Source organism: Balaenoptera physalus (assembly GCF_965194825.1).
Source record: "Balaenoptera physalus genome assembly, chromosome: 1".
Lineage (NCBI taxonomy): Eukaryota > Metazoa > Chordata > Mammalia > Artiodactyla > Balaenopteridae > Balaenoptera > Balaenoptera physalus.
In genome coordinates, this window is record NC_138882.1 from 188,401,376 (window position 1) to 188,426,744 (window position 25,369).

The 25,369-nt window shown below is 45.9% G+C and overlaps 2 protein-coding genes across 3 annotated transcripts; both read right to left on the minus strand.

Moving 5' to 3' along the window:
- Window positions 1–2,169: 2,169 nt before the first annotated feature.
- LOC309659101 (cortistatin-like) lies at window positions 2,170–3,936 on the minus strand (the record flags this gene model as incomplete). Its single annotated transcript, XM_082458374.1, has 3 exons — window positions 2,170–2,455; window positions 3,482–3,650; window positions 3,884–3,936. 3 exons carry the CDS (start codon window positions 3,934–3,936, stop codon window positions 2,237–2,239), a joined length of 441 nt encoding a protein of 146 aa, XP_082314500.1. The 3' UTR covers window positions 2,170–2,236.
- A 4,689-nt stretch (window positions 3,937–8,625) lies between these two features.
- On the minus strand, window positions 8,626–19,619 carry CENPS (centromere protein S). 2 transcript variants are annotated; one of them, XM_082461566.1, is made up of 5 exons: window positions 19,366–19,619; window positions 16,325–16,448; window positions 15,501–15,534; window positions 10,745–10,811; window positions 8,626–9,059 (listed from the first exon to the last, which is right to left on the minus strand). In XM_082461566.1, the coding sequence occupies exons 1-5, from the start codon at window positions 19,417–19,419 to the stop codon at window positions 8,919–8,921; spliced, it is 420 nt and encodes a 139-aa protein (XP_082317692.1). In that variant the 5' UTR covers window positions 19,420–19,619; the 3' UTR covers window positions 8,626–8,918. The 2 variants fall into 2 exon arrangements, with proteins under 2 accessions (XP_082317692.1, XP_082317693.1); XM_082461567.1 differs by lacking the exon at window positions 19,366–19,619 and adding an exon at window positions 16,541–16,611.
- Between the last annotated feature and the right edge of the window lie 5,750 nt (window positions 19,620–25,369).

Consider the following 25,369-nt stretch of genomic DNA (forward strand, 5'->3'; position numbering starts at 1 on the left):
AATGCTTATGCCACATCAATTCTTCCTTAGCAGTTAAGGATCTATTCTGGTGACAAATACTGGAAATAAATGCAAGAGAATGAATTAGAAGTTGTCCAGGTCTTGATGTCCTAGATCTACACATTTGACTATACTGAACTACACAAAGGTAGACTTTAAGATGGTAGGAAATCACCCTAATTTACCCATTTTACCCTAATTTATTAATCATGAGCATTTTACTCTAGTCTAACATGCAGTTGATGCCAGTTAACATTTTATCGAGGCCCCTGAACTAAGGTAGGCTTAAACTTGATGAATTTCCTGGCAGTGTCATTAGCATAGCTTCATTTCCTTCAGATATTACTTAGTTAAAATTTACAGAGCCATCCCTGGTGGTCCAGTGGTTAAGACTCCGTGCTTCCACTGCAGGGTCACAGGTTCGATCCCTGGTCAGGGAACTAAGATCCCGCATGCTACACGGTGCGGCCAAAAAAAAAAAAAAAAGTTACAATCTCCAGTCTTAAGGACTGTGTATGTATGACCCCAACTGAAACTGAAAAACAGCATGCTTTTCTTCTAGAAGAATCTTCAGTTCTGAAGGTTAGCTGGCCTTTCAGGCAGGCATCTTCCACCAGCGCACTGACCCAATTACTGGTCTCTGAAAGCTGCTGTGTTTGGAAATGTGGATGCTATTAAGGCACTTCCATCACATTATACTTTACTCAGCTAGTAATTATGAATATGAGCTCAGCTCTGTGGAAAACAGAACGAACGGTCAGCAGTCACACTCCGTTAGTCTGCTCCCCTGGTGTCCAGAGAAGAAAATATCACAATGCCCTCCAGCCAGCCTTTGCCGGTTTTCCTGATAATAGCCCTGACCCTCAGAAACTTTCTGTAACTCCAGGCTTCAATCTCTAAGCTTCAAAGTTTAGCATGTGAAAAACTTCACGCTGGAAGTTTTCTTTAGAGTCTGTGATTCAAGAGCCATAAACAATATGTGTAATCAAGGAAGCATTTCAGGGCTACAGGGGAGAACTGAAATTTGATTAGGGTTTGGAACTGAGCACTTGTTTACTCCTGCCTCCATCTCAGGGGACCCAGATGCTGGTCCACATGGGGCTCGACAGTTGCTCTGCATTATATCACACAGAAAGGAATCTCCCCCTCGTTTACCCACCATCCACTCACTTCTGTGGGAAGTTACTGAGGAAAGGGAAAATATAACAACTATACACATATCATATGCATCGGTCTCCAAATGAAGTCCGGATCCTGTGATTCTGGAAGTCCTTGTATCAGCAGTGGAGGCAATCAGGCTACAGCACTGCTCACTATGCTTGATCTGAAATAAGCCTGAAGCTCTCCTCCATAAAAAGAATTGTAACAAATTAATATTAACTTACTAGTTAAAATTAGTACAGGTACTTTTTAACAGCAGTTTCGAATGTAACTTTTATAAGCATGTCAACATGATGTTGTCTGCCTAATAGCGTGACATTTGTTTTTAAATTAATTTTAGCTAAAACATGAGGAACAATCATTTTGTTCTTTGAGCACAATGTTAAAAATTGCTTTTGGGACTTCCCTGGTGGTCCAGTGGTTGAGAATCTGCCTTCCAATGAAGGGGACGCTGGTTCGATCCCTGGTCGGGGGAACTAAGATCCCACATGCCACGGGGCAAGTGAGCCTGCACACCGCAACGGGAGAGAAGCCCGCGCACCACAACGAAGAGCCCACGCGCTGCAATAAAAGATCCCATGTGCCGCAACTAAGACCCAACACAGCCAAGAAAATAAATAAATAAATAAATAAATAAATAATAAATAAAAATAATTTTTAAAAAATTGCTTTTAATAGGGGAAATATTGTTTAAATTAGACAGTTTATATCAAAATAAACTCTAATGTTATTCTGAACACTTAAATATGTAGCTTTTAGCTATTTTAAATCAAAGCAAGGAAGACAAGGACCGAACAACCTGTAAGCACATAATGAAGGTGGAAGGAAAGCCCCATGGCTGCATTGACAATAACGGAAAAAGCCACAAAAATCTTTATCAAAAATACTCTCTTTGGGTTCCAAGTTACTCAAGACACTCAGTATTGGGTGTTTTTGGAGTTTAAATAAAAACTACTTTCCAAATTACACGAGAAAGAGAAGACAACTGCATAAAGAAGAAAGATCACGGCTGATTAATACATTTTATTCAGATACATCGTTACACTTCTTTGCATGAGTAATTATGGGTGCAGTTTTATTTGCAGGAGGAGAAGGTCTTCCAGAAGAAATTCTTGCAGGGCGTTTTATCTCGGCGCGTGGACTGTTGGAGGGGCAGGACTTCCTGCCGTTTGGACACCTCCCTGGCTTCCCCTCCTACAAAGGACACTGCCCTGGCCTGGGAGGCCCACTCATACCACCACGCAAGGAAAGTCAACAGGCTGTTCTTCTTTATTTCTGCCACTTCCTGCATATGCTTTTAAAGAGAAGCAGAGGACAGAAGAAAGACAAATCAACCACCTGGTTCAGCCAGCATTAAGATACATAATTCCTTTAAAAAAAAAAAAAAAAGCTCCAGAACAATAAATCACATTTCTATTTAAAGGATGTTAAGAGAACACCTTAACGAAATTGCTCTAATTAGAGAAAAGAAGTTGAAAATTTTCCATCAAGGAAAATCTGCTTGTTTTGCCCCTAATCTTTGCTGAGGTTCTTAATTAGAAGAGGTCAAGAAATCTATCATTTTCCCTGACAAGTGACTGGCAGCTAAGAAGCCCCCTAAGGTGGACCAGGCTAATTTAGCTTGGTTTTCCCATCTCTGGTCTTCCTCCTGGCTGTCCACAAATTGCTTTTTGAGACAGATCAGCTTGAGACGATATATTCTGGCTTTTCAAACTCCTTAGAGAGCTTCTAGGAGTAATCTGACGATGAATGACTTGTCTGGAACTCAGCTGATAATTTCAGAGAAAAATCCATTTTTAATGGTCAACTTTATGTACTCTTTCTTGGAACTTTTTCAAAATGGGAAAAAGAGAAAAATAAGTCATGTCATGAAATTACAAATTCTCACAACGGAAAATGTAATGATGTCAATTAATCTGAGCCAGTGAGAACATGTGCTGTATATATAAATTAAGATTCTAGAAGTATGTGTGACTAATACCACAGTGGCAGCTCCATGATTGCACTGCAATAGACTGGTGTAATCACTAAATGTTTCAAAGACTAGCAGGTGGAGATTGCTGGCTTGAAGAAGCTCCCCTTAGTTTCAGAGCTTTCTAACAAACTTCCCAACAACTGAAGGTAAACAAGAATCCATGGTCTATGTGGACATCACGGCGCAGGGCAGCTGCGGGGCACGCTGCAGAGTCCAGCCCTGCAGCCTGTCCTGCACACACACTCAGCCGTGGAGATGCTGGGGAGTCCGTAGGGGTGGCCAGATGTGCCAAGGAAAGAGACAGCCCACAAGCAGGTTAGCGTGCGGCCGAGTCAGACTACTCACCGCACTGTCGTGGCCGGCGAGGCCGCGCTCCAGGGGGAGGGCAGCGGCGGCGGCAGGAGGCAGAGGGGCGGCAGCATCCTGCAGGCTGACCGGCACTTCGCTCCAGCCCTGCGGCTGCTCGTCCTGCTTGGCAGTCCCGAAATCAGTGTTCTGTGGACTTGGGTCTCTTCTTTGGAGACCAGGGGGTTATTTTAAGCTCAACCTGCAGCTGTTTTTTTGTATATATGCCTGTCTAAAGCCTGTACCCCCTCTTCCTTCACACTCAAGCAGTGACGCATAAGCCTGAGCAATCAGTGCCCACAAAAGTGCTTTCGGATTGGATTTAACCCCTTCATTAAAGCCTCAGATCTCTTCCAGTGTTGAGTGGATTTGCTCCTACTTTAGAATGCAAAGTGCACTTGCCTCTGAAGAAGTTCTACCTCCTCGTAATTATGCCCAAGCAAGCAGGAAGCCATGAGAACAAAACCAAGTGATTTAACAGAATACAAAATTAGCCTTGGATAAGGAGCTTAAAATCTGCAATTTTGCCCACGTAAAAGTATGACTGCATCTGCTTGGGCAGAAGAAGCAAGGAGACGGTGAGGGCTCGGGGAGCCGCTCAGCACCCACTGGTCTCCAAACCGCAGGCAAGGGCGACCCAAGTGATGGTTCCCCAGCACCACCGCCCCGCCCAGCAGGCCAGACACTGTCCTCTGGCCCAGGCCTTCCCAAACTGTGACGGGGACCCAAATCACCTCATTAAGATTAAAATGCAGACTCTGATGTCATGGGTACGAGGAGGAGCCGAGATCCCACAATTCTAATGAGCTGACACTACAGTAACCAGTGTTTCTCATCCGCTACTGGCCACTCACTAGTGGCTCATAAACTAGCACTTTTTTTGAATGAAATAAAAATTAGAGGGCATCCTGTTGAGTAAGGATAAATACTGCTCTGTGTGTGTGTGTGTGTCTGTGTGTGTGAAGTGTAAAACGTACTTCTTACTGCATGCCCTGCACGTGACCAGCTCCTGGGGCTTCCTCTCCTCCTGATGACAGCCCCGCTGCTGAGAACTCCAGAACGTGAAGCCCTCTGTGCCGTGCCACCTCCTGGCTCCTCCTGATGGGTCCCCGGTTCAGAAGCACACAAACAAATGCGCAGACCCTCTTCACCTAACTGAGACGGCTAGGAAAATCCGAAACATCCACCACTGACCTACTAAGGTGACCAATGTCAAAGGCAAGGTTCTAAATGGAAGAAAGCAACCAAAGAACTGACAGCGCTTTCCAGAAGTGAACATTGAAGCTTTCGGTTTTCCAAGATCCTGGTTCACACCCCTTCACAAGGGAAATCTCAACCTTAAATTTCATTGCATCACAGGCTTGTTGTTTGAGATTCTAGGTAAAATCGGCACGGCCTGACGACCCATGGATCATACGCTGCATATCGCTTAGTCCTTTTTTTGGTACCACAATAAATTTTTTGCCTAACTCCCACAAATGGTGTTAAAAATGTTTAGATATTCTTGCAGATGAGAAGGTCATGGCAGCTCAGCCAGCTTCTTATAGCCTTAGAATATTTCCCAGATTTTATTCAATGGCCTCATTAAACACTGAGCGCCTGGCATGTGCCACCTAGAAGTACAAGGGAGCCACATCCTCCACCCCGACAGAGTTGTTACAGCCCCGCTAAGGGGCAGGATACACACTCTGCAATTGAGAGAAAAGTAAATTTTCGGTGCAAAGAGGGTTATGTGCTGCGGGTTGGAGAAGGCTTCATGTGATCTCATTACTGGCCGTTTTCAAGGAGATGGCGACATATCGTAGTACTTCAAGGTGACGGCTCTAGACTAAAATCCTGGTTTTGCCGTTGAATTAACTTTTCTAGGGCTTCGGGTTCCTCATCTATAAAATGGGGATAAAAACCGTACCTACTGCCTACCTCACAGAACTCTGTGAGGACCAAATAAAATCATGATAAGCACCTAACACAAGCAGAAAGCACAGAAGGCCCTCACGATAGGAACTGTTACTAAGAAGATACCCTAAATCCTTAGTCCTTCCTGCCCCACAGTATAAAGAAGAGCTCCCTGCCACAAAACGTTGGAAACCCCTGGTTAGAGCCATGAAACTCAAGCAAAGGCTCCTCCTCACCACCCAGCACATCTCAGACTCGGGAACAAGTACTCGGGGGCGCCTGCCTGCCGTGTGTGCACAGCACTACACAAGGCACCCACCACCATCCGCCACCCCAAAGCCTGCCCACAGGGAGCCGACGGTCTAATGTTTTATGCAAGAACGTGTGCTTCTGAAAAGAAGTACCACGGGAACTGTGACTAAAGGAACACAGTACCGTGTGATTTCGAAAAAGGGAGACTGTTTATTCTAAAAGGCAGAAGTAGGACCTAGATAGAAGGTGGAAGACTCTTCTTCATATACAGAAGAAACCTGCAACCATCAGTGTCCAGTAACAGAAAGGGCGCTCTGTCCCTGAGGAATTCAGCAGAGCCCGGGGAACCACAGTCAGCAGTGCTGCAGAAGGGGTTCCTACTTGCTGGGGAGATTGGACTAAACGACCTCTAAGGGTTCTTTACAGATTCTGCAATTCAGTAAAGGTAGTAATCGGGCCCTGATTACGCTTTCCCAGACACCTAGGTTTCAAGGTATCAGCTGTGTATGAGCCAGTGTAGACCTACCCCAGCGCATTCCAGCTGCTGCTGTGTGTAGAAGGGGATGCTTTGAAACTTCCCTGGATCGTTAACTGAGTAATAAAAAATTAACACAGGATCTTTTATTTCAATTTTTTTTGAGAAATTGGTGTAACAAGGAAGACAACAAACATTATAAATGTAAATTGCCCCAACTACGCTACCAGGCCACATTTATGTCAAAGACATCTGCTGCTTTACACGGTCAATCATCTGGCTACATGGTTAATAAATCTAGTTAAAGTTCAGATGAGCTTCCAGGACTCTGAGGAAGCAAGCCTGTGAGCAAGAGCCCTCTACCACTCCCTGCTGCCACTGTCAGCAAAGGTGGAACTGGAAAGGATGACTGACATCACATGGACATTCCGGAGTCAACTAAACCCTGATCGGAACATGCGGTGGGCAAGAGGCAGCCCCTGAGAACTCAGGGAGTAGCTCAGCCATTGCATACAAAGTCTGGCCACCCCTGTGTTATAATCCCCGAAAAACGTGTTGTACTACACTTGTCTAAAATATGAACAGGTCATACATAATTGTGCCAAATAAACCAAAAGATTACGTGAACATCAAGTCAACTTTCTCATCTGGCTAGAAAACTTCATGTCAAAATACCCACGCCAGCCAGGAGGGGCCCTCTACAACCCTCTAATCAGGGACAGGACACCCAGGGTACACACGGGTTCATCATTTCGAGTCACGTGTATTCTGAGTTTCTGGAGCTACAGAAATCTATAGAAACAAGATGTGTTATAATGGTTCTACCAATTTCCTTTTATCGTCGAATATAACATTGCTGCGAGAGGTATTAACTCTATTTCACTGATAAGAACACAAAGTTTCAGAAAGTCGTACAGCTATTAGAGTTATGAAATCAGGAAGCAAGTCTAGATTTGTCAGCCGATGGAAAGTCCACAGTATCTAGTCTCAAAACTCTCCGTGATGAGGCGTTTAAAGACAGCTTACCTGAAAATGAAACTAACTGCTAACATACAGATCTTTGGCTGGAATGTACCGTAAGGACGGAAGCCTGCATGATTCACATTTCTTTCACTGATGTGACACAAAGGTGTTACAATTATTATCGGAGACCAAATGATTAGATATTTGCAGAACCTGAAACTGTGAAGTTTGAATTCAACGCTTTACTACGACCGTAGCTCAGCATCTCCTTTTGAGAGTTAGACTCTGGGGTATCTTTTGCTGATCATATCTGGGCATGGACGGTATAAATTCTATCCAGCTGCACGCCCTTTTCTCTCTCACCCAGTCTAGAGTCATCACTCCAGACGTGAGCACCATCTCCATTGGTCAGTAGATCCTGGGTGGCTGGTGAACGTCTTCCAGCTCCAGCTTGCTCACCAGTAAAAAGGGAATGAAGCAGAAAACCCTGGAAAAGCTGCGAAGAAGAAGTATCAGGAGCACCCAGAGCAGCACCCGGCACACAGGACGGGCTCTGGAAACGCCGCTCCCTCTTCGTTACTCCTGCGCCCCAGCGGGGAAAAGGCACGCCCTGGACGCCTAATAAACCCCAAGGAGAAGGCAGCAGACCTGGGGCTCCTGGAAGCATCGTCTCTCACAAACTAAAACAGAGGACACACAGCTGAAGTGTTCTGGAGGAGTAGTCGGGTTTTCCTCTCAAGCAAAACTTCTGCCCAGTAAAATTACAAAATAGCCAGAGAAAAGTCACATAAACTGTGTTTCTGGAGAAAATCACCTTTAAAATGTAAAAAGGACCATTTCCAAACACCCACCCTTTTACCTTGTGATCACAAGTGACGCGGGTTTAAAAAACAATACTGGAAAAAAAAAAAAAAAAAAAACAATACTGAGGGGCTTCCCTGGTGGCGCAGTGGTTAAGAATCCGCCTGCCAATGCAGGGGACACAGGTTCGATCCCTGGTCCGGCAAGATCCCACAGGCCGCGGAGCAACTAAGCCCATACGCCACAACTACTAAGCCTGCGCTCTAGAGCCCCCAAGCCACAACTACCAAGCCCTCATGCCACAACTACTGAAGCCCGCAAGCCACAACTACTGAGCCAGCACACCTAGAGCCCGTGCTCTGCAACAAGAGAAGCCCGCGCACCACAATGAAGAGTAGCCCCTGCTCGCCACAACCAGAGAAAGCCTGCGCACAGCAACGAAGACCCAATGCAGCCGAAAATAAATTAATTAATTAATTTTTTAAAAAATCAGTATTGGTAATCAAAAGAACTAAATAGGGAGTTCCCTGGTGGTCCAGTGGTTAGGACTCGGTGCTTTCACTGCCATGGCCCAGGTTCAATCCCTGGGCAGGGAACTGAGATCCTGCATGCCTTGCAGGGCAACCAAAAAAAAAAAAAAAAAAAAAAAGGACTAAATAAATATAGCTTTATTCATCTTTCAGGGACTGTCAGCCTGAAAAATTATATAAAAGAATGAAAAAATAACTATGATTTTTGCTTGAAAAAGTCAATAATATGTAATTGCTAACACAATTTTATTAATTGCAATAGATACAATTTCCAATATATACCATTCAAACACACACTTTTTTCATGTGCTTCAGTAAGACATGGGAGTATTTTGCTTAAGAGTTTCCAGTTCTCTTTTAAACCACCTTTTGCAGTCAGTGACTTGGAGAATACAGTACAAAAAGCCCCCAAGCCTTTTTTTTTTTGTAATCTCCACTTACCCTTTCAAAACCCTTTGTTGGCAATACGTGTTTTTAGTGGCTCTACCTGAAGGCTGCTTTTTCCAAACGGCGACAGACTTTAATTCTCACTTTCCACTACACCAGCCTCTGCTGGCTCCACTGAATTTTTGTTTTCATCCTCTAACTTCTTTTTCTTCTTTGCTTTTCGTTCCAGGTTAAACTGAGCGATGTCTTCATTTTTCTCTGTGATGTATTTTAGCTATAAAAAAATTTTTTTTAACTACATTTTTATCTGGTTGCAAAGCCATTTATAAACCTAAGGGGAGAAAAAAATCTACACCGTTTCCCAACCACTCCCACCCTGGGTTACATTCCTTAGAGTTAAACACAGCTTCAAATTTTTTCTGGAAGAAGGAATCAACCTCAAAAGTCAACTCACTGCTACATATCCTACCAAACAGGAGGAGTTCCCTGAAAAATCAAAAGAATTAAAACTTGTAGCTTACAGAAGGCATGCCAATCACAAATATACTCTACAAAGCACAAATATAGTCAACATGCCCCTAAATTTATGCAACTAAAATTACTGAGCAACTACTGTGTACCAGATACTAGAGATACAAGGGAAATAAGACAAGGTCCCTGCCCTCAGGGAAGACTTATTCTAATGCACAAATTTAGCTCCAACTCTTCAGTAATAAGTTTCTGTCAGATGGAAAAAAAATTAAGAATCCAAAATAAAAACAACATTCTGAAGTAGACAAATATGCACTAAGCAGGAAACTTCCCAATTAATAGTCTAAGATGACTTGCACTGACGATTCCTTGGCAAAAGACAGAAATTGCTCACTGAAGCTGACCAAGTAACAGTTATGACAGGATTTATGAGGAGAGAGAAATGTCTTTTCCACTGATACACGGCACCACGAGGCACCTGAGCTATTTTACTTAGGAATCATATCATCCTTAACCTTGACTTAAACTTTGGAGAAATAATATTAGAAGAGCAGAGATAGAGAACAGCCCAGTGGAAACAGCACTAGATTCAGGGTTCAAAGGTTAAGGTTCAGCTGTCAACCAGAAAACTTCCTATTTAACTTTGGGAAGTTACTTAACTCCAGTAGCCTAGCCTGTAAAATGGGGCTATCTAGTCATGTTATTGAAAACCCTCAGAGGGTAGTTGTGAGCTTTAAATAATATATGTAAAATATTATCAATAAAAGTCCTGTGTAAACTGCCAAGTGCTACACAAGTTCATTCATTCAGCAACTACTCGTGAGCACCTACTGTGGGCCAGGCCCTATTGTAGGCACGGCAGATGGAGCAGAGAAGAAGGGCACAAAAATCCCTGCCCTCGTGGAGCTCACATCCTGGGGAGGAACATAAAGTATTTTAACTGCTAGGATCAGACTAAGTCAGGAAACCTCACAGGTGTCCTGGATCTGCCATTGGCCACAGCTACTAGCCTGGGATGATCACAGCATCACCTGTAAAATGAGGGCTTGGTCAAGATGATGTCTAGACTTCTTTGAAAAGACAGACAATGTGCTCAATTTCCTGCACATCCCAGATGTACAGATACTCTTTCCATACCTGGCCCAAAAGAACTGTGGGCGCCATAACGAAACTATCCCCATACACTCTGGCCTGCGACCTGTCTCTGACATCATGCTCCAAGTGAAACATGGGACCAAAGTTTTGAGATATTACAAAAAAGGCAAATTATGAATCCAGAGAGCACTGATTAGAAAATTTCAAATTGGCTTAGTAAGATCCATCATAATGAAAGAAAGCCTATAAATTACGGGCAGGTCTGAATGGTTCAAGCATCTCTCGTTTTTAATGCAAGGTGCCCTGGGGAATCACTTCATGGCTGCAAGTGATTAATTGGGAATAATGTATTCTGATGGGAAAGGGGAGTGAGGAAAGAAATTCATCTCTCACCAGTGAATTACTCCTCCTGGCTAAGAGCTTCACATCTTCAGTGTTAATGGTGCTTCTTTTCGCATGTCTGTAGAAAGGGCAGAAACAATTCACCAAAATGTTTGGTATTATTTAAAGTTTTGATGAAACACAGAAGTTCATGGCCAGACTTCACACCGGCAAGGATCTCTAAGTAGCCCATCTTTTCAGATTAAGGTCATTAAGCAACAGTGACACAAAAATGAGTGAAGTGACGAGCCAAGATACCAACTAAATAAAGAGACTGAGAGAAAGCAGAAGCCCGTCTGTCCACTTCCACCTGAGGGCCAGCATGCTTGGAGAATATGAGCAGGGGAAGGAGTGAGGGGCATTAAACCCTTCCCAAATGGCCTGCTTGGTCACAATGGACACAGAGGCCACCACACAAAAAGCAAGAAGCAGGTCAGTGAAGCACCTTCAGTGAAAAGAGAATGACACAGAGCTCACGATACAAAGATCGTCTCTGCTTAAGTAGACATTAAATAGAAGAACAGAGAATTTCCATGAAGCATGGCTTCACTTACACCAAGGTCCTAAAGCTCTTCTCCAAAGGCTACATTGCAGGAAAAAGCTTGTGCAGGTGTCTCCTAACACCCCATTTCCCAACTAGGAGACAACGCATCCCCGCGACAATAGCCCAGTTAGAACAAAGAACATCCTCTCAACTGGAGTCTGTTTCTTGCTCACAACACGGACTCAAGTTCTTGTCCCAGTCCTCCTATGCCTGCTTTAAAAGGTAATTGGAGATAATAAGCTCTATTCAATAATTTATTACTCGAATTACACCCTTCCTTGCCATTTCTAACTTCCTCCAAAAATAAGTAGGAACTTTGTAAGCAGGAATAAGGAGGAATCTTTGTATCCTTAATAACTATCAAAGTGGCCAGCACGTAGTAAGTCCTCACTGTTGAGTTAAAGATAAAATCACAGAAATTATACTCCATAATTTGGCCAAGTTAGTCTTTCACATCCTGCTAAGTGTGAAAGTATCATGTGCCATCTCATCATGATTGACAATATCTGCCTGTCCTGATATAATACCCATGTCAGAAGATAACTTCTAACTAGCCACCTGCAAGGACCAGAACAGAGGAAAGGGGGGAAAAAAGTCAGACAGAAGGTGACAGAGGACTTCCCTGGTGGCACAGTGGTTAAGAATCCACCTGCCAAAGTAGGGGACACGGGTTCGAGCCCTGGTCCGGGAAGATCCCACATGCCGCAGAGCAACTAAGCCCACGCACCACAACTGCTGAGCCTGTGCTCTAGAGCCCGCGCGCCTACAGCCCGTGCTCCGCGACAAGAGAAGCCACCACAATGAGAAGCCGGCTCGCCGCAACTAGAAGAAGGCTGCGCGCAGCAACGAAGACCCAACGCAGCCAAAAATAAATAAATAAAATAAACAAATTTAAAAAAAAAAAGGTGATAAAATAGCAGCCACAAAGTATGAAGCCAGTCCACAGGTTCCCTGTGTGCAGGACATTAGGTGCCATGGACACACCGTGGCCTTCATCTCTATCACACGATCACGCTGCTCTGGCGGCATTACCGCCTTGGTAAAGTGCCATACGAGGAGTAGGTAAGAGGAAGCAGCACACTGAACTATTCACAGAGTAAGATTAGCTTATCTGTTCACGAGAAGCATTTAGGGAACAGCAGAGTCGATCGTCTCCACCACTCAGCTTGTCATCTGGTTTCTCTGCACCATATTCTTTATTCTTTTTTTTAATACTTATTTATTTATTTACTTGGCTGCGCCGGGTCTTAGTTGCGGCACGCGGGATCTTCATTGTGGCACGCCAACTCATAGTTGCAGCATGCCAACTCTCAGTTGTGGCATGTGGAATCCAGTTCCCCGACCAGGGATCAAACCTGGGCTCCCTGCATTGGGAGCATGGAGCCCTGGCCACTGGACCACCAGAGAAGTCCCCTCTGCACCATGTTTTAATGTTACCACTTTCCGAGATGGAGGAGCAGGTATATCCTATGCCAGCCACTGCACATCAGAGATTCTCCTAAATCAAACCTCTGGCTCCAGAAAATTACTCTAGGGAACGTAACAAAGGGATTTTTCATATAACACTTTTAGCAACACAGGTTTCAAAGATTATTCCCAAAATGCCCCTAGAATTTATTTACTGTAGAATATCTATCTTCTTCAAAATGTTTCATCTTTAACATGTTAACAATATTAGGTGACTAGAGATTTCAAAGCTAAATAAGGGAAATTCACAACTTAAATTGGGAGATGATCTTCCAAAGTTTACAGGTGAATTGAGTGTATAGTATTTACAATTTAAATGCATTTTATTTCATAGAAACAACGTTACAAACACTGGTTAGGTTCCCAGCCTCCAAAGACTATTTAATATACAGCCAACCTGAAACAGTATGTATTTCAGACTTCTCAAACTGGGGTAATCATATTGTAGTTCTCAGGGCAGGGACTATGTGACAGGGAAAACCCAAAACCACAGGATAAAGTTGACCTTCTGGGAACATCAATTTTATTCAGTGATAAACTTTAAAACAGGATTTTTTATATGAGAGCAAACTGGACTATTTTGAAAACAAATGTAAAATTAAGACAACGGATGAGTCTTCTAAGAAAATCTGTGCCTGTGTTCGCTCAGGGTCCTTGGGAGGACGTCTGAGGAGCCCTGGTGCACCCACGTGAGCACCGCAGAAGAGGAGGCACCTCCTAGTAAAGCCTCACTCGGAGAACATAGGCTGATAGCCTTTACACAGACTCCTTTACTCAAAAGATGACGTCCTTCCTTGTGGAGCTGACAGTCTAAGTGATACCCACACACCACTCTGCCCCAGTGCCCAGCAAAAGGAAATGGACTTAACGTAACTATAAAAAACACAGGGATTCCCCTGGTGGCGCAGTGGTGAAGACTCCACGCTCCCAATGCTGGGGGCCCGGGTTTGATCCCTGGTCAGGGAACTAGATCCCACATGCGTGCCGCAACTAAGAGTTCGCATGCCACAACTAAGGAGCACACGTGCCACCACTAAGGAGCCGGTGAGCTGCAACTAAGGAGCCCATGAGGCACAACTTAGGAGCATGCCTGCCGCAACTAAGACCCGGCGCAACCAAATAAATGAAATAAATTAAAAAAAAAAAAAGACAATCATGGGAATGTAATGTACAGCATGATGACTATTAAAAAAAAAACTATAAAAAACAGAGTACCTGAAAGCTTAATGTGTTACAATGCTAAATAGTTCTAATTTCATTTCTTTTTAAATTTTTAAAAATCTCTGTAGGTTTTTTTTTTTTGGCTGTGTTGGGTCTTAGTTGTGGCACGCTGGATCTTCATTGCTGTGTGTGGGATCTTTTAGTTGCGGCATGTGGGATCTAGTTCCCTGACCAGGGATCGAACCTAGGCCCCCTGCATTGGGAGTGGGGAGTCTTAATCACTGGACCACCATGGAAGTCCCCTAATTTCATTTTTACTCCTGGTATTTAGAAGTATTTAAAGTCTTTTCCCACAACTAACACAGAAATGGCGAGGAAACTCACACCTGAGGGCTTGCTACAGGCATCTAGTGGGTAGAGGCCAGGGGTGCCACTAAACACCCTAAAATGCACAGGACAGCCACCACCAGAACAAGGAATTATCCAGTCCACAATGTCAATAGTGCTGAGGTGATCTGTATTGATAAACTCTATGTTCAAATCAAATAACCATTTGTCTACTTATTTACATTTTTGTGTCTTCCTTTGTAATATAAAGGGCTCATATTTTTTAAAAAAAGAAGAAAAGAAATGGTAAGTAAAGGTAGTAAACGTATTTCGCAGGAGACTCAGAGTGGGGGTGGGCACGAGGCACAGGTAAGGGGCAACCGCCTGAATGAACAATGATAAGCCATATAAGCTATCAGTATCCCATACATCATCCTTATCCCTTCTGGCCAGGCTGAAGATGCTAAGCGGTTTTTAGGGACTCATACACAGGAACAGGAAAGATTTAGAGCCTGACCTCTGAGAACCTACTGCTGTAATTCATTCAAAATATTCATCGGAGAAACAAAGAGCTAATAGGAGCAAGGTGAAAAGTATGGGGTGTGGGAGAGGCTGGCACCAAATCAGAAGTGGGAGCAAATTAGAAAGCTTTGGCCCTTTCAGGCCTTCCTCATTCAAACTGCTTCATGAAAGCAATTCGTTGCAATTGTTTTCAATTACCTGCAGTACTAATTGAAGAGAGGAGCATAAATCACCTGTAAAAGCGAACACTTTACCAGCTGAAAGTAAGTCACACACTTTCCAAGGAGCGTGTGTCTCACTCGTAACAAGCTCAGCAAATGCAGGGCTGACGGGCCGCGGGCTGTATTATCCCGACACCTGCGAGCTCCCCCGCGGAGCACGATGCAGCCCAGCCCGGGCACCCAGCCCCACGTCCCAGCACCGCACCACCTGCACAAACGGCCTTAAAAGCACACGCCCTGTGCACAGAGCCCTGGAGACATGATTCATACCTTTTTAACCTGGAACTGAACAACTTTGGTTCCGTTAACAAAAAATACTTGGAAAGCGTCAAAAAATGCCAAATCAAGTCTGAATGGACAGTGATTAAAGCAGGTGTTACCTTCTTACAGAATCATGACTGGAGACTGAGCATCCACAAAACACAGGGGAAAAAAAAAAAAGCTAAAGCTCTCCTGAAATTCACCACCAGATGGGGCGTATCAATAGCATGTAAACAAAGATCCCACAATCAAGCTCTCTACCCACCTTGCAAACATTTCAAGGTCTCTGGCAAAATTTTCTGAAAGAGAAAAAGAGATGTGCTTTAGCTACCCTATAGCAATTTTTTTTTTTTCAGCAGTGCTGCATGGCATTTGGGATCTTAGTTCCCTGACCAGGAATCGAACCCGTGTCCCCTGCTTTGAAAGCACAGAATCTTAACCACTGGACCACCAAGGAAATCCAACCCCCATCTCAATCTTATTTCAGAGGGAGAAAAGTGAAATCTCAATGTCTACAGTAAGTACAGTGACTAATACAACAAATCCTTTTAAAGATGAGAGGAGGCCCTTCAGGCAGGTCCATCACTGGATTCATTATGACCTCCTTGTCCTCCCTGGCCTCCTCCACCCTTCATTACAAGCCTTTGGTAATTGTGGCTACACCTTTCCTTCCTAGAAACTATCCCTAACTTTAAATTTTGCTACGAGTTAGGGCTTAGGAGGACATTAATCTCCTCTAAAGTCAAGCAAATACCAAGGCTGCAAGTTCAACTGTCAAATAAACTGTGGGTGATATAAAAAAGTTATAAAGCAATGAAATTTATATCTAATGTTCCTGGCAGTTTAAAGCACAATAAAATAAAGGTGCTGATGCCCCTGTGTTAGGGTAATAGAAAGAAAAAAAAATAGTTCTTTCCATAAGCTATCTGAATCTTACGGCCGATAAAAGAAACGTTTCATGAACGGTGTCCAATGATAATGTTCTCTGTCTGCTGGTAAGACACGCCACGGCACCCCCCCGCACATTTCTCCCAGGCAAATCAACCTCTGGGCTTTCTATACATCTGTAGGAAGACCGTGGCTGCATACCGCACTGTTGAAAAGTCACCTCCGAAATCGCTGCAATGGTTTGTTTGCTGAACTGCATCTCTTTGTCCGACGCAACTTCCTCACAAAGATGGCCAACAGTGTAGTGAACCGCTGCCTTTAGCCTCTGAAGCAAAATCAAAACACTTCATGGGTAAGATTGCAAATAAGAGCTTTTCACATCTTAAAAAATTAAGATCAAGGAGAGGGTCTGCTCACCCTAATTCCTTCAGCACTTTCCATAATGGCTGAGTGACTTTTCAACTGTACTAAAAAATTAATGGGGCCCTCTGGAGTGTGACTTGTAGAAACATTACTTTCTAGTTAATGGTTATGATTTAGGTCAAGTAAAGGTAAGGAATTATGATGGCAATTCAGCAGGGAATGAAGGCAGACTGGTACTTGGGAGGCATCTATGTGACTTTACTCAGTTATTCCACATTTATGTGCCAAGTGCCTACTGCGTGAAGGCGTGTGCTAGGTGTCTGGGCAACACAATGAAAAAAGACAGGGATTTCTGCCCCCACGTGGGGGTTAATCAAACAAATGCAAAAGGACCCCGTCCCCGTGCTTCAAGTCCTTGCCAGCCCCAGTCCTGCATGAGACAGGACGAATGACCAGGACAACGCAGGGAAAGGCTCGTGAGGCTGCGTCGGACCCTCCTCTGATTTGCTGGTTTGCTAGCCCACCTCAACAGGACCCTCACTGCTCCTCAGCAACCCTTTCAGGTACTGGAAAACATGCCTCTACCCCATGCGGAGGAGTAAAGAGGCAAAACAAGCTAAGCCAAGGTCTCCGTCTCATGTGAATAAAGTTGCTGAGCCCTGTGTGGGCTCCACCTGTGCTGGAAACAGAGCTGAAGTGGACATGGTGACAGCTGAACCCAAGACAGTATCAACTCTACCAGCAAGTGTTCACGGAACTGCAAAAACACAAGTCCAGGACCCCAGAGTAGAGGCCAGGCAGATAAGCAAGGGACCTACGTTCCTTAGTTTCAGATGTCACAAGAGTAGGTAAGTGGAGGGCATTGGTGGGAGGAGACAAAGAGACCACCACCCTGGGAGGGATAAAGACCCTCCAAGGGGTCTTTTGTAGGTATGTGTAGAGGTGAGGTTAGGGGCGGGGGAACAGGACACGGATCCTTCCGACCGCTCCAGAAGTTTTCTCTGCCGGCCCCTCCCCCCCACCTCCTGGAACGGGCTAAGTGCCTTCTTCGATGCTGAACATGAGAGGCTAAATCTCTAGACTCTAAACACCTCGAGGGCAGGACCCTTCAAGTGTTGTACACGGCTGTCCACCTAGTGGCAAGAACAGCTGGCTGAGTGAATGGCTGGATCCTCCCCCCGCTCACCACTGCATAGAGAACGAGGTTCAAATTTCTCAGTCCATCTTTGCAGCCTTACTCACTTACTCAGTAAGCGTTGTCTATTGAGAGCCACGCTCTGTACTAGGCGCTGAGAACACAAAACTGAAAAGGACAGTCCCTGCTCTCAAAGAGATTATCTCCCACCACACCTGTGCCATGAATGGACTCCTGGAAACCACGCATGTCATGAAACACAAAGAAGGTGGAGAACCGTTCCAGGGAAGACCGGAGCCAGGACCACTTGATGCAGGGCATGATCCCCGACTGGATCCTGGATGATGGAAAAAAGACCACTAAAGAACATCTTTGGGGGCTTCCCTGGTGGTGCAGTGGTTAAGAATCCACCTGCCAATGCAGGAGACACGGGTTCGAGCCCTGGTCCGGGAAGATCCCACCTGCCCGTGTGCCACAACTACTGAAGCCCGCGCGCCTAGAGCCCGTGGTCCGCAACAAGAGAAGCCACTGCAGTGAGAAGCCCACGCACCGCAACAAAAAGTAGCCCCCGCTCGCCGCAACTAGAGAAAGCCCGCGAGCAGCAACGAAGACCCAATGCAGCCAAAAATAAATAAATAAATAAAAAGGAAAAAAAAGAACATCTTTGGGACAACTGGGGGAAACTGAATATGGACTGACATTAGATCATAGGATTTTATCAATATCAAACTTCCTGAGCGTGACCAGAGATTATGTCACAGAATGCCCTTGTTCTTGGGAGAAGCATGCTAAAGTATTAAAATTTAAAGATAAAGTGTCAAGTGTATTTAATTCTCAAATAATTCCGAAAAAAAGAGCAAGGGAAAAAAAAAAAAAGGAGCAAGGGAGCAAATACAGCAAAATGTTAATCGGTGAATCGAGGTGAGGGGCATATGGGTGATGAACACATTATTCTTGCAACTTTTTCTTGAAGGCTTGAACTTCAAATAAAGGAAGGGAGTGGGTAAACAGCGTCTGAACCTTAGGAGCTCATTCCCGTGTCTCTTCGGTTAATCCTCCCTGAGGTTGCCAGCCTGGTTTTCACCTCTTTACAACACTGTTCTCACGCCTCTGCCACGCGGTATTTATTCCGGTGCTGACTAAAGGACTGGATACCCATAACTACCCCGAGAGCTGGTTGCTATCACCCCGATTTTCCATCTAGGAAAACTGAGTTTGGGCAGAGTCAACACAACCCTCCGGGCGGAGTCGATATTCGAACCCACATCCGATGGGCTCGGGAGCCGGACGACCTGGGTTTGCACCAGGGTCTGAGGCTTGTCTCCTCGCGGGCAGGACGGAGAGCGCAGGGGTTACGGGAGCCAACATTTTAGAGCTTGTGCCGCGTGCCAGGCGCCTCACAACGACCGTGTCCGAGGAGAATGAGGTTGCCCCAAAGCCAGAGGGGCCCCGGCCGCCGGCCTCCGCGGAGCGCCGCAGGAACTTCCACGGACTCTCCCTTCTTGCGCCGCCGCCCGCACGCTCCGATCCGCGATACCATGGAAACCGCCTCCCAGCACCCCCCGCGGCAGCCGAGCCGGCCTAAGCGCAGGCGCCAGGCGGCCGGAGCCGGCCCGAGCAGGCCCGAGCTCGCCCTCCGACCCCGGCACGAAGGCGAGGGCGGGCGGAGGCAGGGCCTTTTTCTCCCCTGCACAATCTAGACGCCGTCCTACCCCAGCCCAGCCAAGACCGCATTCTCCTGTACCTGTTGGTAAGAGAATCGCTGCTGCTCCTCGGCCCCCTTCTCCTCCTCCATCATCACCGCGAGCGGATCCTGACAGGCCCGCGATGACAGAAAGAGGCGGCGGCCGGGAAGGCCCAGTCGGATTTTCCCGCCGCGGCGCCGGGCGACGGGCCGCGCGGGGGGCCAAAGCGCGAAGCTGCCGCCTGCCTCGCTCTCGGCCCCTAACGGTGGCTCTGGGAAGGGCGGCTCGCAGCCTGTCTGCTCCCGCCCCGCCCAAGCCGAGCTCCCCGGGGACCCCAGAGCCAGCTCTTCGCGGAGCACAGTGGGCAGCACCGGCTCCCTGGGAGAGACAGAGTGTGTGTGTGTGTGTGTGTGTGTGTGTGTGTGTGTGTGTGTAGGGACAACGGTACACAACTCTGCACCAGCTCCCGGAAAGAGTGTGTGTGTGTGTGTGTGTGTGTGTGTGTGTGTAGGGACAACGGCACACAACTCTGTATTGTAAGTTACATGCGGCTGTAACCTTGGTGTGCCTTGCAAAATCCAGTGTGGGTTTTTGTAATTCTGTAGTGTCACAAAGTCAGACCACGGATAAATGCTTGATTTCTATCCCCTTCAGCGAATAAGTTGCTCACCCCATTGCCAAAGGAATATAGCTATGACCCGAATGTTGGCTGATTTTCTTTTAAGTTAAGAGTTAAGTGAAATAGGGGACTTCCCTGGGGGTCCAGTGGTTAAGACTCCACGCTTCCACTGCAGGGGCGCAGGCTCCATCCCTGGCCGGGGAACTAATAAGATCCTGCATGCTGTGCTGCGCGGCCAAAAAATTTTTTAAAAAAAAGTAAAGTGAAACCCAACGTTGGATCTTCACTGCTTCCAAACTTTCTTCAGTTACTTTCCTCCTTCCCAGCTGCACTCTTTGGAGCTTCACTCACAGGTTGATGACGTGAGTAAGGAACTTCTCTGCCAAGTCGAATAATAGTGTCAAGTACTGGAAGAGTAGTTCCTCAACTTGTGCTATTCATGAGGTAAAGGCTGCAGACACCATACACATTCAAGTTTAATCTGCATTATTAACATATTCCCCCCTCACTTCCTTAAGTAAACAGTCAACAAGGAATTAATTTGTAGATATGTAGATTTCCTTGGTGTAAATACTCCCACCATGGCCGATTTCAAGCCACCAATACGAGGAAACTGAACTCAGCATTTGTTACCAAACCAGGTTTGTGTGCCCCAGGAGCAGCAGGCCAAACACGGAGACACTGAAGTTTGCAGCAGAGAGTGTGTTGATGACGTAGGTCCTCACGGAAGGAGACAAGAGAACAAATCTCAGGCCCGCATCCCAGAAGGCCGGAGGCTTGAGATATTTATGGGATAAAGAAGCAGGGTGGTCTTAGGTGTGGGGAAAGGTGATCGGAGGCAGGGGAAAGGTGAGGCAGTCAGTGTTCTGCGCAGGCGCAGTTTTAGGGTCGGTGGTCCGAACTAGTATTAGCTGGCCTGAACTGGGCAGGAGCCAACTCCAAAGTTCGCGAAAACAAGCCCCCCCCCCCCCCCGTTACTATAGTGACCTATACGTCAGAAGCGTTATCTATAAGGGCAGTTTAGAAGTCTGGTGATACACTACCTAGGCTATGTGGAGCTTGGAGGGGATGCAGTTAGAGAATGGGAAAAAAAAAACAAAAAACAAATAAGCAGGCTTAATCAGTAAAGGAGGCTGCAAGCAGAGGGGTTTCTAACAGGCGGTTTCCTATCTGCTGTTCGGTAGGACTCGCTCAAGGATTTCTGCTAACCCTTTGGGGCACGGCCTCACGGAGAGGAGATACTGCACACCACCAGTCAGACACAGTAGATGCAAATAACGGCAAGAACGGAGATGATAGAAAAATGTGCAACGTAGTAGCGTAATTAAGAAGTGATGACTTTTGAGTTTTTACTACCTTTGTTTTTAATACAATTTATTTAAGCCCAAATTTATGGAACTTAGTTCTTAATAATGGCTGTGTTTGTTTCTAGTTTTCAGTACTCCTGAAAATTTAGAAGTCAACTCTCACCGTACGAACTGGCTCTAGCACACTGCTGGCCTGGCACATAGTAAACACTTACTGAATCAAAGTTGAAAGAATGCATTGTAAAAAAAAAAAAAAAGAATGTACTGTGTTGGAATCAGTTGTTAGATGCAGACCTGAGTGAGCCGAGTTCCAGTGAGAGCCCGAGAGCCGGGCGCACGGCGGGTTTCACTGAATGTTTGCTGAGGATCTGACTCTCAGCAGCATCTCAGGGAGTCCTGACGAAGTGGAGGCCCCCCAATTGTTTTAAAGAAATTTGACTTAGATAGATGTAGCGGTATCCCCTGCTTTTGAAAGTTTGCACTGAGCCACGGCACTTTTATGAAGTTCTACATTAGTATGGCAACGGCTTTTCTCTCGTAAAAATGAAAATTCTCTTTGGATTTCTTTCGGTTAGCGAAAACAGGTAGTAACGCAGGGCTTTCATAAAAGCAAAGTGGTGGAACTCGAACTTTCAGGAAGGGGGGAAACCTGTATATTTCTAAAGCCTTACTGCAGTCATCAAGGGGAAAATCATATTTTTGGACCTCCTGACACTTCTTTTACAGTTTAGTGCTCTGTTTATTTATTTTTTAAGAGTTTTTTTAAAAATTTATTTATTTATTTATTTATTTTTGGATGTGGTGGGTCTTAGTTTCTGTGCGAGGGCTTTCTCTAGTTGCGGTGAGTGGGGGCCACTCTTCATCGTGGTGCGCGGGCCTCTCACTGTCGCGGCCTCTCCTGTTGCGCAGCACAAGCTCCAGACGCGCAGGCTCAGTAGTTGTGGCGCACGGTCTTAGTTGCTCCGTGGCATGTGGGATCTTCCCGGACCAGGGCTCAAACCCGTGTCCCCTGCACTGGCAGGCGGATTCTTAACCACTGCACCACCAGGGAAGCCCTTGGTTTTTTTTAAAAGAAAAGAGCATATGCATCTATATGGGGATGTGGGATATTTGAAAGGAATAGAAAAAGAGCTGGGAGGATACATGACAAATACAGTTAAATTCTGAGCATGGGTTGAAGAGAAGGCAGATAAAGGCACTCAAATTTTTCACTTTATATATTTCTGTATTCTGAATTTTTTTTTTTTTTTTTGTCTATGCTGGTCTTTGTTGCTGCGTGCGGGCTTTCTCTAGTTGCGGTGAGCGGGGGCTACTCTTCGTTGCGGTGCGTGGGCTCTTGTTGCAGAGCATGGGCTCTAGCGTGCGCGGGCTTCACTAGTTGTGGCACACGGGCTTAGTTGCTCCGCGGCATGTGTGATCTTCCTGGACCAGGGCTTGAACCCGTGTCCCCTGCATTGGCAGGCGGATTCTTAACCACTGCGCCACCAGGGAAGCCCTGTATTCTGCATTTTTAAACGAACTCCAGCCCTCGGACCAGGCCTCGGGTTCAGAGCCCAGTCCCTCTCACAAGCTTTGTGACCCTGATCAAGTCAGAACCCCTCCAAGACTCAGTTCCCTCATTTATAACGTGGGGATCATAGGACCAGCCTTGCAGAGCAGTTGTGAGGTTTAAATTGCCTCACATAAGTGTTCAAGAAACAGTAACAATTATTTCCGAGGCAGTGTCTCTGCTTTTTACCTTGCAAGGTATCTCACTTTAAAGCAGCTGCTTCCCAGGCTGAAAGAGCATTATTCCAGCGACACGTGCAGAATACCCTAACCCTTTAGGGTCTGAAGAGAGAGGTCCAGGGCTGAGGTATTACGCTACAGAAAATGGATGTACACTGACCTTCTAAACAACACGGGTTTGAACTGCACGGGTCCACTTGCACAAGGGTTTTTCTCAATACTAAATGCTACAGCACTACACGATCCACAATGGGTTGAATCTTTGCGTGCGAAACCACACACTTGGAGGGCCCACTATAAATTATACGCAGATTTTCAACTGCGGGAGGGGGAAAGTGGGGATCGGCACCTGTACCCACCCACCTCTTGTTCAAGGGTCAACTGTGGTTGGTTGGGACTATTTTCACAGGATGAAGAGCTGGCATGTAAAATGGCCAGTAGGTGTCAGCATTGTGCTGACAAGGCCCTCTTGCCCCTTGGTTAACACTCACTGAGTGCTGACTTGCTCCTGGCTGTGCCCTAGGTGCCCTGCCCTCGGAGGTGGGTGCTGTTACCCCCATTTTATATATGAGGGAAGAGTGTCCCAGAGGTGAAAGGACTTGTCAGAGGTTGAACTGCTAGGAGGTGGTAGAGCCCAGATTTGATTATGAGCAGCCTGGCTTCTGAGTCCAAACTCTTATCCTCTTCTCTCGTCCCACTGCCCTCACCAGAAATAAGGCAAGGACACTGCAGGTTTCCTGACCCCCTTCCAGCTGCATTAAATAGGGTACCATAAATGTTTAATCGTTTATTTTCCCTAAATTTGCACTGTAAAATGCTGATTCAGAACTCCATCTCCATCGGCTGTTATATGTATTCTAGGAACTCATGAGGTCAGGACTTTCATATTCTCTCACCACTAAGTAAATGGTTCCCAGCACGGTGCTTGGCACACAGTAGGTGTACAGTAAATCTGCCAATGAGTAATGCATCGTACACACTGAGCAGTAAGATAGTCTGATGATCTCTACCAAGTAAGAACACAGAGGCCAGGGGAGGAACCAAGATGGCGGAGTAGAAGGACGTGCTCTCACTCCCTTTTGCGAGAACACCAGAATCACAACTAGCTGTTGGACAGTCATCGACAGGAAGACACTGGAACTCACCAAAAAAGATACCCCACATCCAAAGACAAAGGAGAAGCCACAATGAGACGGTAAGAGGGGCGCAATCAGAGTAAAATCAAATCCCATAACTGGTGGGTGGGTGACTCACAGACTGGCGAACACATACCACAGAAGTCCTCCCACTGGAGTGAAGGTTCTGAGCCCCACGTCAGGCTTCCCTACCTGGGGGTCCGGCAACGGGAGGAGGAATTCATAGAGAATCAGACTTTGAAGGCTAGCGGGATTTGATTGCAGGACTTCGACAGGACTGGGGAAAACAGAGACCCCACTCTTGGAGGGCGCACACAAAATAGTGTGTGCATCGGGACCCAGGGGAAGGAGCAGTGACCTGGGGGAGACTGAACCAGACCTACCTGCTAGTGTTGGAAGGTCTCCTGCAGAGGCAGGGGGTGGCTCTGTTTCACCATGGGGACAAGGACACTGGCAGCAGAAGTTCTGGGAAGTACTCCTTGGTGTGAGCCCTCCCAGAGTCTGTCATTAGCCCCACCAAAGAGCCCAGGTAGGCTCCAGCGTTGGGTTGCCTCAGGCAAAACAACCAACAGGGAGGGAAACCAGCCCCACCCATCAACAGTCAAGTGGATTAAAGTTCTACTGAGCTCTGACCACCACAGCAACAGTCAGCTCTACCCACCACCAGAGCCTCCCATCAAGCCTCTTAGATAGCCTCAACCACCAGAGGGCAGACAGCAGAAGCAAGAAAAACTATAATCCTGCAGCCTGTGGAACAAAAGCCACATTCACAGAAAGACAGACAAGATGAAAAGGCAGAGGGCTATATACCAGATGAAGGAACAAGATAAAACCCCAGAAAAACAACTAAATGAAGTGGAGATAGGCAACCTTCCAGAAAAAGAATTCAGAATAATGACAGTGAAGATGATCCAGGACCTCGGAAAAAGAATGGAGGCAAAGATCGAGAAGATGCAAGAAATGTTTAACAAAGACCTGGAAGAATTAAAGAACAAACAAACAGAGATGAACAATACAATAACTGAAATGAAAACTACACTAGAAGGAATCAATAGCAGAATAACTGAGGCAGAAGAACGGATAAGTGACCTGGAAGACAGAATGGTGAAATTCACTGCTGTGGAACAGACTAAAGAAAAAAGAATGAAAAGAAATGAAGACAGCCTAAGAGACCTCTGGGACAACATTAAACACAACAACATTCGCATTATAGGGGTCCCAGAAGGAGAACAGAGAGAGAAAGGACCAGAGAAAATATTTGAAGAGATTACAG